Source organism: Colobus angolensis, unplaced genomic scaffold (assembly GCF_000951035.1).
Source record: "Colobus angolensis palliatus isolate OR3802 unplaced genomic scaffold, Cang.pa_1.0 Scaffold190, whole genome shotgun sequence".
Classification (NCBI taxonomy): Eukaryota; Metazoa; Chordata; class Mammalia; order Primates; family Cercopithecidae; genus Colobus; species Colobus angolensis.
Genome location: NW_012115044.1, coordinates 1,062,139 through 1,077,543, shown reverse-complemented (window position 1 = coordinate 1,077,543; position 15,405 = coordinate 1,062,139). Strand labels below are relative to the sequence as shown.

At 39.9% G+C, this 15,405-nt stretch overlaps 1 protein-coding gene across 3 annotated transcripts in view; it reads right to left on the bottom strand.

Moving 5' to 3' along the window:
- QTRTD1 (queuine tRNA-ribosyltransferase domain containing 1) overlaps nt 1-15,405 on the bottom strand; it is an 80,975-nt gene continuing 65,570 nt past the window's right edge. For all 3 annotated transcript variants that reach the window (XM_011940586.1, XM_011940587.1, XM_011940588.1), the window contains 4 exons: nt 10,359-10,558; nt 7,252-7,403; nt 4,468-4,585; nt 1-1,661 (listed from right to left, as the gene is read on the bottom strand). In XM_011940586.1, coding sequence (XP_011795976.1) covers nt 1,430-1,661; nt 4,468-4,585; nt 7,252-7,403; nt 10,359-10,558 — 702 coding nt within the window. In that variant the 3' untranslated portion in view covers nt 1-1,429. The remainder of the gene's footprint in view (nt 1,662-4,467; nt 4,586-7,251; nt 7,404-10,358; nt 10,559-15,405) is intronic.

Below are 15,405 nucleotides of genomic sequence, written 5' to 3'. Positions count from 1 at the left end.
ATCCAAGAACGGCCTAATACAATGGGCTCCCAACACATAAAACATACAGCAGCCACAAAATAATTAGAAACAATATGAAGTAATGCCCACTAAATTTTGAACAGCAAAATATAGCATAGAAGTATAAAACAAATGTATTTCTTACCCCTACAAAAAAAAGGGGCATCTTTTTGGTTTTGTTATTGCTGTTTGTATAAAAACTATGGTGTGTGCATGTGGGTGTATGTGTATTCCTTAAAGAAAACTTGAAAAACATAGAGATAACTTAGAAAGAATCACCTTCCCCTACCAGCTTCAGGATCTCCTGATACCAATTCAATAACCATTTAAAAACCCACAGGCCAAACCTCTCTTTAGGCTCTCAAATATCCCTACTGTTGTCTGTCTCCCAGGATGACAATTAAGGCTACTAAGGTTATGACTCTAATCTAAAACTTTTTACTCTTCAAATTTTAGAGCTAGACAATATCTTAAAAGTTCATTCATTCCTATCCATTATGCCTGCCCCTATTTATTCAGCAGGAAACAGCCATGGAGAAGTTAAGTGAATTGCCCAGGAGTCATATCTGAGGAGGATGGAGACTAATCTTCTAATCGTTAGGCCAGGCAGGGCTCTGTCCAAGTGAACACATTGAGAATGAATATTCACAAGAGATAGGGCTTCAGTTATTACGTAGTTAGACTATTAATGAGTCTGGAAGACCACAATGGATCTGCACAACCAGATGAAAGCAGCTGGGCAAACTTTTGGCTCCTAACAGGCAATTACATTGGCTCTAAAAAGAAGCTACAAATAGGCCATGTGGTCAAATGGAGGAGTGTGACCTGGGACAGATGATCACAGGAGCAATGTTCAAGCCCGCCCCACATTCCAGGGATATCCGAGCCCGGTTAAGTCACAAGAGTCATTTCTGATTGGCTGCACTGCCAGGGCAAGGTAGAGGACAAAAGTATCCAAAAGAGTCTCCTGAGAGTATGAAGGTGAACTAAAGGAAACCCTCAAACAAGTCAGATTTCTTCTCAAATCAACAGGCATATGTCCAGAGGCCATGCGTCTCACACCATTTCCCTTCAAGCCTCCATCCCATTCACTGGTCCCTCAGAATCTTGTCACTCCCACTTCAAGGTTGTGCCCTCATAGCTAAAGCTTTTGTCTTTGACTAAATGAATCTCTATCAACTAAAAGAATTAGTCTAGAAGTTTAAAAGGTCACAGTTCAATTCTCTCTGTTCAATCCAGGTCATTTGAGTCTTTAGAAGAAATCTCTTCACCCTCATGTGGGCAGTTTGGTACAAATAATCTTTACTTTAGCAGACCTTATATCAAAATATAAATAACTAAGGCTCAGATTATTTCTTCTTCATGTCTTCCCATCATACAACACTGATACAGGCTCAGTGTGAAGAGTGAGACTTGTATTTGCAAGATCTCAAGATGCTTGCCTGTGGATGAGCTCTTTCAGCTGTGCCAGTTTGTCATTTTTTAGTGCCTCCCGGATGGAATGGAAAAACCCAAAGTAGTGTTCAAAGTTGTGCATCATAAGCAGGACTCCGGCCAGCAGCTCATTGGTCACCAGCAGATGGTGGATGTATGCCCGAGTGTGATTCTTACAGCAGTAACAGGAACATCCTCTCACCAGCGGGTTAAAGTCCTCCTGGTACCTAAGAGAGAAGTCACAGTGACATTCCAGAAAGTATAGAATACAAGAAATCCACAACCTCAGCTATCTATTCTGCTGGTAAAGTTACAGTGGTTAATAACATCACTAGCAAATGTTCAGTGCTGTGCACCTGCTTAAAATGGCAATATGATTAAAAGTGAACAAAGAGCCGGATGTGGTGGCTCACTCCTGAAATCCCAGCATTTCGGGAGGCTGGGACAGGCAGATCATGAGGTCAGGAGTTCAAGACCAGCCTGGCCAATATGGCAAAACCCCATCTCTACTAAAAATACAAAAATTAGCCAGGCATGGTGGTGCGTGTCTGTAGTCCCAGCTACTCGGGAGGCTGAGGCAGGAGAATCACTTGAACCCAGAAGGCAGAGGTGGTGAGCCGAGATCACACCACTGCACTCCAGCCTGGACAACAGAGCAAGACTCCATCCCAGAAAAGAAAAAGAAAAAAAAGTTAACAAAGAACACAATGAGTCAAGGAGACCCTGGAGTTTTTCTCTGACTGATGCAAACTCCGAGTCTGGGGTTATGAAGGAGCATCAGAATACATTCATGTGGTCACTCACTCATGTTGACTATTACTAATCACATTGTAAAGGCACATAATGTTAGGAAACACTTGTAAGTGTTTGACACTTAGGAGAGAAGTGACACTTCTTTCCCACTTACCACCAGAATTATTATCAAAAGACATGGTAGACTTCTACTTACACAGCTTTTTGCAGTTTACCAAACGCTTTCACATATACTGTCTCATTTAACCTTGGCATACATTCTTAGAGATAACCATTTTTATTGTCATTCTGCAGAAGAAGATTACTACGGGGGTTGAGAGGGAGGGCCTGGAGCTACCCTGCATGAATTTGTTTCCTGGCTTCACAACTCACTTGGGCAAGTCACAGTCACTTAACAACTCTCTGTGACTTGTTTCTCATCCATGAACCAAAGGTAATAACAGTGCCTATCTCAGACAGTTATTACAAAGATGAAATGAATTAGTACAGTGAAAGGACTTGAACACTGCTGGGCATGTACTAAACCTAGGCACTGCATAGGTGTTAACTTTTTTTTTTTGAGACAGGGTCTTGCTCTGTCACCCATGCTGGTATAATCATACCAGTGGTATAATCATAGCACACTGCAGTCTCGGACTCCTGAGCTCAAGCAACCTCGCACCTCAGTCTCCCACCACGCCCAGATAATCTGTTTTAGAGAAAGGGTTTTGCTATGTTGTTCAGGCTGGTCTTGAACTCCTGGGCTCAAGTGATCCTCCATCCTCAGCCTTCCAAAGTGCTGGGATTACAGATGTGAGCTACCATGCCTGGCCAGGTGTTACCTTTAATCAGCTATTAAAAATAACTGGATTGAGGTCAGGAGTTCAAGCCCAGCCTGGCCAACATGGTGAAACCTTGTCTGTACTAAAAATACAAAAATTAGCCAGGCATGGTGGTGCATGCCTGTAATACCAGCTACTTGGAAGGCCGAGGCAGGAGAATCACTTGAACCCAGGAGGCGGAGGTTGCAGTGAGCCGAGATCGTGCCACTGCACTCTGGCCTAGGTGACAAGCGCGAGACTGTCTCAAAAAAAAAAAAAAAAGTGAATTGACCAGACCAGTCACACAGTCAAGAGCAGTGCTAGAATTTGTCTACAAATCACAAAAACTGAAAGTCTAGTGCCAATAATAATAGTACGATTTCCAATTAAATCTATAACATGAAGGAAATTTTAGCAGTAACCATTTATATTACCTTAAAAATTTAAAAACATAAATAAATCATTTGAGAGTCAGTGGATGACAGAAAAAAAAGGATAAAAGAAAAGAAAGACAAAAGCAAATCTATCTCCTTGGTTATTTTTTAAGAAGTCAAATGCGGTAGACATTACCATTTCTGACCTACAATTAAAGGAGTCCCAACAGAATATGAGTAAGAACAAGGATTTTCACATTCTTTCATGAACTCTCAAGTCTGTACTATCACTAGATAGACATAAATAAGTCACAAGCCATAGGATTTCCCTTTACATAAAACCTTTACAAAAAACCTACCCTAGTACTAAAGTGAGTGCATCAGACTCAAAGAAAAATCACTCACTAGTTCACTGATGATCACCACTTTTGACCAAATACAAAAATTACAAGACACAGGTTCAGTATCCCTAATCTGAAAATCTAAAATGTGAAATGCTCCAAAATTCAGAACTTTTTGAGCACTAACATGATGCTCAAAGGAACTGCTCATTGGAATATTTCAGATTTCAGATGACGGATGCTCAGCCAGGTAAGTATAATGCAAATGTTCTAAAATACAACAACAACAACAAATCAAAGAAATCTGAAACACTTCTGGTTCCAAGCATTTTGAGGAAGGGATATTCAATTCAATCTGTATCTTAATTTGTTCTTTATAAATATTTTATGTAAGATTTATAGCCTGTATCTAACAAAGATGTTAGGCACCCTACAATTTAAAAGTTCGTTGTGTTTTATCTTGAAATCCTTATTATGCTCTAAAGGAATAAAAGACACCAAACAATGAATGGATTTGGTCTAATTTTTCTGTCAGCTTTTCTAAAGCAATCATTACCTGGCTCTAGTCTTCTGACAAGACAAAGTCTACAAATTCATCTGCAGAAAATAAAGAGTTTTTTTGAAACTGAATTTGAGAAGGCCTAAATAATACCCAACTATTAATATTTTATGAAATCATAAATTGAGAATAGTCCCATAAACTTTTAAAACAGACTAAAATTCAGAAATCAGAAAGTAAAATCTAAACCTTTAAAAATTTCTTACATTTTTTCCTTCAGATTAATTTCAAATGATGTTATTTCTTGGTTGCAACCAGTTATTTCCACTTTCTTTATTTGATCCATACATTTTATTTCTTCTTGTGTTCCATTTTGTTGTAATACTGAAGGACAAACCAATAAAAAGCCTTGAATGATGATCAGATAAGAAGTGGCCATTGGAAACACTTTATTTTAGTTATTATTACACGATCTTTGGCTCTGTAATTTCACTCCTGAGAATTTATCCTAAGGAAATCACACAAGAAATGAAAAACAGCAATATGCTCCAAGAAGGTCACTGTCCTCTCATCTACAACACCAAAACAATTTAGAGATTCAATAATATTTAAGCAAATTATAGTTACAAATATATAACATACAATCTTACCATCAAGAAATAATTTAAAAAATGGTTGGTGGCCAGGCATAATGGCTCATGCCTATAATCCCAAAACTTTGGGGGGCTAAGGCAGGAGGATTGCATGAGGTCAGGAGTACATGACCATCCTGGGCAACACAGCAAGACCCCATCTCTATTTAATAATAAATAAATAAACCAACAAAAGTTAACAGTTGGTGTTGTGTGTGTGTGTGTGTGGTGGGGTTATCACTATCCCTTATCACAATGTACATGCAAATAAATTGGGCTTCGAATTACCTATATTCCAAATAGATTGAAGTAGAACATGGTTTTAATGTATGTATTCTATGTGGAGACTCTGGCCCTCTGGGGCACCCAGACTATCCAGAATTAAATGGCAACCTGAATTGTTCCCTTCAACTTTCTGCTTTAAGAAGAAACATTCCTTGCACTGCAAAAGAAACACCAGCTACTCTACAAAAAGCCAACTGCCTGAAACAGGGACAAGTAGTTAAGGAGTATTTTGGGAACAAATGATAACAAATCTCAGTGTTGGTCCCAGGAGAAGGACAGGTGGTCTTAGGAGGGTAATTTTATCAAGGTCAAAGGAATAAGAGAAGCAACCTGAGCACTGGGCACAGAGCTGTCATAACTTTGTTCTCATAAATTTGCATGCTGATGTGGGAAACCATAATGAAGCCCTCAGCTGGCTGCAGTGACTCATACCTGTAATCCCAGCACTTTGGGAGGCTAAGGCAGGAGGGTCGCCTGAGGTCAGGAGTGCACGACCAGCCTGGGCAACACAGCAAGACCCTGTCTCTGCAAAAAATTTAAAAATTGGCCAAGCATGGTGGCATGCACCTGTAGTCCCAGCCTACAAGGTGGCATGCACCTCCCAGTACTCGGGAGGCTGAGGTGGGAGGATGGCTTGTGCCCATTAAAGTTAAACAAATTAAACTTTACCAAGCAGTTCAAAGGTTTTCTTATAATTTCCATCACAATTCACTCTGAATGTTCTTTTTTCAGGAGTTTGAGGCTGCAGCGAGCCATAATCACACCACTGCACTCCAGCCTGGGCAACAGAGTGAGACACTATTCTGAAAAAAATTTTTTTAAGCTCTGACATTTTGGAAAACTCTTGTCATTTGGGAGAACTGGTGTCAAGTAATTTCTTTGGACTTCTCAGTATGTAAGTGGCAAAGGACTTGAATTTACCAAACACACAGTGTTAATAATACTTTGTTTAAACATTCAAACTATTTTCTTTTTCCTAATCATGAAGAAACTTGGCTTTCTCTGGCCAAAAATGACTTTGTTCATTACAGAGAACTCAAATCAGGTTCTTTTTAGAGCTTTGCATATTCCTGGTACTGAATGACTAACAGTTACCTCTACTCTGGTGGAAATAACTCAGTTTGTAAACGAAGATGTGAAAATTTATAGTGTTAATGGTATACCTAGCCACACACATTATGTTCTGGTCTGTCTAAAAGGACAGTAAAATTGATCTCCTATATATTCAAGAATTTGATCAACTTGATTTATTTTGTTTCCAGAGTAATTCCATTTAGATTAATGGTTAAGCTGCTTCATAAAAGTATAACATCTGAATGAAATTTAGTTACCTGTGAGGAATAAAATGAACTTTTAAGGAAGTTTTGGGTCCTATTTAAATTTAAGGTTGATGTGGTTAAGGAAAAGTTTCAAGGATGGCAGGAAAAGGAAAGGAAAGGCCATTTCTCAAGGTCAGAGGGAAGACTGCACAGGAAACACTCTCCTGAAAACTTACTTCAAGCAACTCTAGCCCAAAGTCTATATCCCAGCTCCTTTTGTACCTCCAGTTAAGTGTCAGAATCTGAAACTGACTTTCTTAACTTCTGGATAACTAAAGAATAAAAGAAAATGGCAGTCCTTCAAAGCAACATTAGCAGAGGAAGACAGTTTTCAAAGCCTGGTGTATTAAAAAGAAAAAAAAAAAAGAAAAAGCACCAAAATGCAAGAAGTAACACTAGGATCAGAGGATCATGAGTCTCCCTGTATTTTAACAGCATAAGGTTTGCAAAGAAAAGACAAAAACTCTTTTGTGAGAAAACAAGTTAACTTTAACCAAGCAGTTCAAAGGTTTTCTTATGATTTTCATCACAATTCACTCTGAATGTTCTTTTTTCAGGCTGTTAACAGAGGAAGTTTTGTTTTTCTTGGTTCTGTTCACTATAAAATCACATCCTAATATTGATGAGCTACACGTATAGTATTAAGTACCTGGATTTGTGTGCCAACATGCCAGGGCACACAGATAAGAAACAAAGATGTAGTTTTGTAAAAGACTGGCTTTATATATACATATTTCTGTCTTGTGACTCAAGCCAAAAATTAATAGGAAATGGAAGGAACTTAAGGATAAGAGATAAACTTCAAAAGACTTACGTATCTCTTCGGGATTCAGCTGGTAATCAAAACTGAAAGTCAGGGCACCTCCCCGCTCCGTTACTTGATAAGGGAAAAAACTCTCAAATAAGTCCACTCCTCTTTCAATACACTTGAGCACCTCATCTGGCCGACCAATACCAGATATGAGCCTGTAAAAGTAACAATAAGAACAGTGACATGAGGACAATGCAAGGAAGGAAATCAGAAAGTCCTTTTAATGAACAAGGCACCAAAAAAAAAAAAAATAATAATAATGAAAAACACCAATCATGGTTAGAGTGGCAGGCAGTAGACAGAAACATGTAGTAGAAAGAACATATGGCTTTGGAGCCAGAAAAACTGGGGCTCGAATACTACCTCTGTCATTTATGTATTTGCTGTGTTACTTTGGAAAGATTATTTAACTTCTCTGAGTTTTAGTTTTCTAATCTTAAAAACAAGAGCAAATAATATATACCCCCACAGAATCGTTCCGAGAATTAATGAGATATTTGAGAAAGCACATCGCATAGTTTCTTTTTTTTTTTAGAGGGATTCTCACTCTTGTTGCCCAGGCTGAAGTGCACTGGCGCAATCTCAGCTCACTGAAACCTCCGCCTCCCAGGATCAATTCTCCTGCCTCAGCCTCCCTAGTAGCTGGGATTACAGGCACCTGCCACCATACCTAGCCAATTTTTATATTTTTAGTAGAGATGGGGTTTCACCATGTTGGCCAGGCTGGTTTCAAACTCCTGACCTCAGGTGATCCGCCCACCTTGGCCTCCCAAAGTGCTGGGATTACAGGTGTGAGCCACTGCGCCCGGCCCATAGTACAGTTTCTGATCTCAGAGAGAAGTTCAAAGAAGGTTAGGTTAGTTTCCTTTCAACTATCATCCTTTCTGAACAACCTCCCTAGTCATAAACTAAACTTTATAGCCTATTCACTATATAGATTTTTTAGGAGTGCAAAGCTGTATGCTTTATTTCTTGCTGAAATATTTTGCTTGTTTTAACTGTATTTTGCCTATAATTTTTCATAATTGGTACAATAAAGACATTTTACTCTACTATATCCCTCATAAGTTAATTTATAAAGCAACTCTTGCTGTCAGGATTTCACCTCTGGCCATAGGATCTAAGAATCTAGTTGGCTTTCTTTATATTTTCTCCATTAATAAAAAGTCTGCACTGTGGAATGAGACGGTGTTTTCCAAGGTACAGGTTTAGCATCCTTAATCCGAAAATCTGAAATCCAAAATGCTCCCAAATCTGAAACTTTTTGAGCGCCAACATGACACTGAAAGGAAATGCTCACCAGAGAATTTTGGATTTTGGACTTTCAAATTAGGGGTGCCCAACCAGTATGTACCCTGCAAATACTCCAAGATCTGAAAAAATCCAAAATCTCAAGCACTTCTGGTCCCTAGCATTTTGGATAAAGGATACTCAACCTGTAATAGGTAAGGCATTCTGAGACTATTAATGGCACTCAGCTAGGTTTTGCCACTCCATGAAAACAGATGTGGAGATGCACTAAATCACGGCTGACTGGCTGGCTGCTGCTCTTTTTTATGTTTGTTTTTCTACCTATAGCCCCTTTCTATGAACTGACACAGAAATGCAAAGAAAAGCCTCATGTAATATTAAATAAGCAGAACTCTTAAATATATGCTGGTTTTCCTGACTACAGTTTCCTTCAAGTAATGTAATATTTTAGAACTCCTATCCAACTGAAGCTGGCATTTCTACATACTGATAGAAAGAAAAACAATCCAGCTTTCAAATTCAGTAACAGACATCTGTGAGCACTTAACAGGAAGAAGTCCAGAAAATGTCTAGAAATACTAGTGCTGAAGTGTTATGTACACCAGAGTGAAACAAGTACAGGAGAGGGAGCAATGAACACAAAAGAACTAGGTAAAATTGGGGGTCAAAGGCTGGCTGAGGTGATGGAAATACCTTGTTCTGGGTAGTGTTTACACAAGTGTAGACATGTGAAAATTAATTGAGCTGTATTTATAGTTCATGTGCTTTCCTCTAAGCTGTACCTGGATCTTTAAAAAGGTAGTAAAATCACGCCTGTAATCCCAGCACTTTGGGAGGCTAAGGCAGGCGGATCACCTGAGGTCAGGAATTCAAGACCAGCCTGACAACAAGGAGAAACCCTGTCTCTACTAAAAATACAAAATTAGCCGGGTGTGGTGGTGCACGCCTGTAATCCCAGCTACTCGGGAAGCTGAGGGAGAAGAATCACTTGAACCCAGGAGGCAGAGGTTGCATTGAGCCGAGATTATGCCATTGCACTCCAGCCTGGGCAGCAAGAGCAAAACTCCATCTCAAAAAAAAAAAAGTAGTAAAATTACACATATTATATACTATCCAACTAAAGGAGTGTAGAGCAGCACACCACAACCAAACTTCTTAATATACATGCAGGAAAAAACCATGAATATTCACATTGAGATAACAAACCATTAAAAAAAATGTGGGTAGCCTAACACGACATCCAGCTGCATTCAGAAACTCAGAATTTGTAGCTTCAAATCTTGCAGATCATCTTTTCTTACCAGCACAACGTGAATTCTGCAATTTATGGAAATGTAAGAACCAATTCTACTAGGGTTGTCAGTTCCCTTAATTTCAAAAATTGACACCACTCACTACCGGCCTCAAATCTAAGAGCTTCTTAAGTTCTTGCTGGTGGAACTCATCTTCATCCCACTAATCATCCCATATCTGTCCTCAACTTTCCTCAGTTTAAACCAGAGTTCCATACGACTTTATACTTGGTCTCCAGATACCATGTTATAATGAAGAGACAACAATATTTGTAATTGGCAAAAGAATAGGGGGAAACAGTATAATACTTGCTCTCACTTAGGAGGATCAAATAACATAATTCACATGGCAGTTATCCCCTACTCTACATTCTGAAATCAAGGCCAGGACAGCCTTCACAGAAACTCCCCTTACAGTCTGCCTCAGTGCCTCGGCAGACTCAGCCCAGAAAGGACATAATCAAAACATCAAAAACATGCCCATGCACAGACACTATGTAATATACAATGAGCCAGCACTCCTGCCCTGCATCCCATGAGGCCAGCCTGTGTCCTAACTGAACTGGCCTTGGTTTGTCCTCCGGCAGCTCTGCAGTGACTGATGACAGCAAGCACAGTCTAGTCTCTAGGGTTGTTGGATTTCCTTGAAAACCATCCAGAAGGAAGCCTCCTACGGGCCGCTTGGCTGTCTCTCGTGCTGACCTCAGCCTCTCTTCCATCACATCTCCACCTTCAATCACTCCAATGATCACACTCTTCTGAAGAACCTGAGTTAAAAAAGGATGACATGTTTTTAACCATTTTCAGTATCAGAGACCTTTGTTTAAATGAACCTTAGAAGGAAGTCCAGTGTATAGAAGAGACCTCAGTGAAGCTGCTACAGTTGAAGCATTAAGGGGCATGGTGCTCCCCTTCTCCCTAAGAACCTTTAGGGCTCTGAGGAACATACTTTGAAAAACATACTTTACCCATCAGGTAAGAAAAGACTTAGGAGAAAGATGCATTCATCATATGTAGTCTTGTTCTGGCTTAGATTAAATTAGACCAGGTGCAGTGGGCAAGCCTGTAACCCCAGCACTTTGGGAGGCCGAAGCAGGAGGATCATTTGAGCCTAGGATTTTAAGACTAGCCTGGGCAACATAGGGAGACCTCGTCTCTATAAAAAATAAAAAACAAAATTAGCTGGGCATGGTGGCTTGTGCCTGTAGTCCCAGCTATTCGGGAGGCTGAGGTGGGAGGATGGCTTGAGCCCGAGAGGTGAAGGTTGCAGTAAGCTGAAACCGTGCCACTGCATTCCATCCAGGGTAACAGAGTGAGACCTTGTTTCAGTAAAAAAATGTAAATAAATAAATAAAGTGTACACTAAACAGGTACAAGAGGAAAAGGACAAAAGAAGAGTTTTAATTTGTGTAACGACTATCCAGGCCTGCTTTAGACTACCTCCAAGCCTCTTAGCTAGAGATAACTTTAGGAACTTAGAAACTGTTGAGACAACTGACTATCCACTCACAAACCAATAAAATAAAGACCACTACTGCACACCATCCTCAGAACACAAATTCAATGGACCTAACAGCTAAACATAAAAAATATAGTTATACAAGTTTTAGAAGAATATGTTGAATATTTTTACAATCTGTGAGGAAGGCCTTTCTAAACAAGCTAAAGCTTACAGGAAAAGGTTGACAAGTTTGAGTATAAAAACTTGCCAGGCATGGTGGCTCCCATCTGTAATCCCAGCACTTTGGGAGGCCAAAGCGGGTGGATCATTTGAGGTCAGGAGTTTAAGATCAGCCTGGCCAACATTGCAAAACCCCATCTCTACTAAAAATACAAAAATTAGCCGGACGTGGTGGCATGCATCTGTAGTCCCAGCTACTCAGGAGGCTGAAGTGGGAGAATCACTTGAGTCCAGGAGGAGGAGCTTGCGCTGAGCCGAGATCGGGCCATTGCACTCCAGCCTGGATGACAGGGCAAGGGTCTGTCTCAAAAAAAAAGAAAAAAAAAATCAGTAAAACTTCTCTAGTAAAATATACCATCAACAAAGGCAAAGGAGAACTCACTCTTACTCTTTGGAGAAATATTTAAATATCTACAGCATAAAATAAGCTCCAACAAATCCTCTAAAGAAATGAACGACAACCTCATAGAAATCTGCGTACAATATGTAAATATGAAATTCAGAAAAATAAATGTGAACGCCCTATACACATATGAAGAACTACTAAACCTCGTTAGTAAGGTAATGCAAAATCGGAAACAACGAGATACCATTTTTGTCCATATAATAACAAAAAGGTTAAAACACAGATAACAACAGAGTAGAAGTGAAACTGTAAGGGAAATGACACTTACATACCCTGATAAACACAGAGAAAAATCAGTTCAACCTCTTAGGAAGGAAAGTGGGCAGCACTCATAGAAATGTCGATGCTTTTATCTATGGATCCTAAAATTCCATGTCTAACAATCTCTCCTATACTCATTCACATGTGCCAAGGTTTATTTATAAAGATGTTTAGAATAATGAAAAACTGGCAACAACTTACATGTGTATCCATAGAGGAAAGGCTTATGTAAATCATAATATATACACAGTATGGCTTCCTATGCAGCTGTTTAAAAAGAATGCAGTACATATAGCAATATATGCAGTGATAGAAAAAGAGTTTCAGGATATTGTTAAATGAAAAACAAGCAAATTGCTGAATATATGATCATACTCATGTAATACAGCCATGTATATCTATGTATTAATTATGTGTATGTAATTGCAAAAAATAAGTTTTGCAAGAAAATATACAAATCAACAATGGCTCTCCAGTAGAAGAAAGGGATAGAGAGGAGGCCTGCAACACTGTGAAATGAGAATTTCACTTCTTAGTTTAAGCAGGAGGGACATAATCAGACTATTCCTCTAGAAAGAAAACTTTGGCTGCCGTGTGAAGAATAAATTAAGGGTGAGTATGATTGAAGAATGGAATAGCAGACAACTTTAATGATCCAGGTGAAAGATGAGATGACCTGGACTGAGGCAGTGGCCGTGTGGATGAAGAGGAAAGATAAAACTTGAAACCTCATCAGGAAGTAGGATCAACATAACTTGACTGATTAGTCATCCAAGGAGAGGATAAAGACTAAGTCTCAAATGACTCCTGGCCCCTGTTTTGCAAGTCCAGGGAGATGGTGATAAGAGCAAAAGGCAGGGACTCCTAGAAAAATAATGGATGAGGCAAGATGATTACTCTGTTCTGCGTGTTCTGAGTTTGAGGAATCAGCAGAATGTCCAAATGGCAATCTTAATTCAGCCACTGAACCTAAATGAACCTAAAGGTATGGGTGATACAAACATGAGTGATACAAACATGATTGCCCAGGCCAGAATGGCAGACACTTGGCATGATGCTATAACTCTCCACTCCTGATTTGACAGCAGATGTGACTAACAGATGACTCTCTTCTTGCTGCACCCGACCACCTCGGATGAAACCCATTTGCCATCCCTAACCCAGGTAATATATGGAGAAGAAAAGAAAGCCAAAAACTGAATCTTGGAGAGCTTCAATATTGAAGGGCATTCAGAATAAGAGGAGCCAGTGAATAAGACAGGGAGGGAATCATGGGAAAAGATGTATGCAGATACACAAAGCAGAGAGTTACACAGGCCTGCCTGCTTACATGACTAGCATGACTATTTGGGAAACTCCCTTTCCTGGGTGTAAGAAGCATGATCATATAATTTATTATCTAAAATGGAACACTTAAGAATGGGGGGGCACTATTTAATAATCATGTCAAGACAATAATAAAGGATATGGAAAGGGACTACACATTTGACCAATAAATATGGAGAAGTAAGGCCGGGCGCGGTGACTCACATCTATAATCCCAGCACTTTGGGAGGCAAATCACAAAGTCAGGGGTTCGAGACCAGCCTGGCCAACATAGTGAAACCCCATCTCTACTAAAAATACAAAAGTTAGCCAGGTATGGTGGCGTGCACCTGTAGTCTTAGCTACTGAGGAAGTTGAGGCAGGAGGAATCGCTTGAACCTGGGAGACAGAGGTTGCAGTGAGCCAAGATCGCACCACTGCACTCCAACCTGGCGACAAGAACAAAACTCCATCTCAAAAAAACAAACGAAACAAACCCCCCCCCCACAAATATGCAGAAGTAATATGAAATTGTGAGGCTGATTGCAACAACATAGATGAGGGACTTGAGGCTCATCTGACCTTTCTAATAATCATCTTTGTCACATTCCCTGTCCTGCTTTCTACTTACCCAAACATTACCAGTCCTACAAGGACAACGACTGGCTCAAAACAATTACTAGCAAGCCACCAACACTAACTGCCCAGACCCACAGCAATGTCCCCACACCAAACTCCTGTTACATATACTGTGAATTCTATTCAGAATAACTATGTTTCCTCTAATTATTTCATTTATATTAACTTTATTAGCCAAATTATATTTTTATTGCTAAATTCAATACAATGATGTTCTTCAAACTCAATGTGCTTTGCCGTAGTGGGATGTGATCATCACTCAGGATTATCCACATACATGATCTCAGATATTAAAATTCCTTTGATCATTATCTTCTGTTTCCTCATCTCTACTGTTCTCCGAATCCTTTTCCAACTTAATTAACTCTGCTGTCAGTATCCCTAATTTACCACTACAGCTTCATCTTCCTTACCCCATCAAAACCATTCACCATGAGCAAACATTTACTGAGAGCTTACTATGTGTCGGATGAAACCCATTCGCCATCCCTAACCCAGGTAATATATGGAGAAGAAAAGAAAGCCAAAAACCGAATCTTGGAGAACTTCAATATTGAGGGGCATTCAGAATAAGAGGAGCCAGTGAATAAGACAGGGAAGGCATTCTGCTGCATGATGAAGATACCTAAATTACACACAGAAATTGAGCTTAAAGAGGCCACAGTTTAATAAAGACAAACACATAAAGAAATCATTGAAATACAATATGATTGGGGCTAAAATATAGTTACATACTCATTAAAGAGGTAGCAAAGAATGAATTGAATTCCCTGGAAGTATCAGGAACCAGTTCTATAGAATGACAGGTGGCACTTCGGGAGGCCAAGGCGGGTGGATCATCTGAGATCAGAAGTTCAAGACCAGTCTGACCAACATGGTGAAACCTCGTCTCAGCTAAAAATAAGCTAAAGATACAAAAATTAGCCAGACATGGCGGTGCATGCCTGTAATCCCAGCTACTTGGGAGGCTGAGGCAGGAGAATTGCTTGAACCTGGGAGGTGGAGGCTGCAGTGAGCCAAAACTGCCCCACTGCTCTCTAGCCTGGGCAACAGAGTGAGACTGTGTCTCAAAAAAAAAAAAGAATGATACACGGAATGAAATGAGCCTATGTGGAAGCAAAAGAGGGAATATAGCTAGAGATAAGAAAAGCAGAAACAGTCCAGAAGGAAATCTGTATACAGAATGAAACAAGCTAATGCCTCAAGGAATTTCAAGCAACTCAGAAAGGCCAGAGTGCAAGTCACAAGAGAAAGTGGCCCACAGTGAGCTGGAGGAGTAGGCAGAGGCCACATCACAGCAGGCTGTCCATGCCATGTAAGAG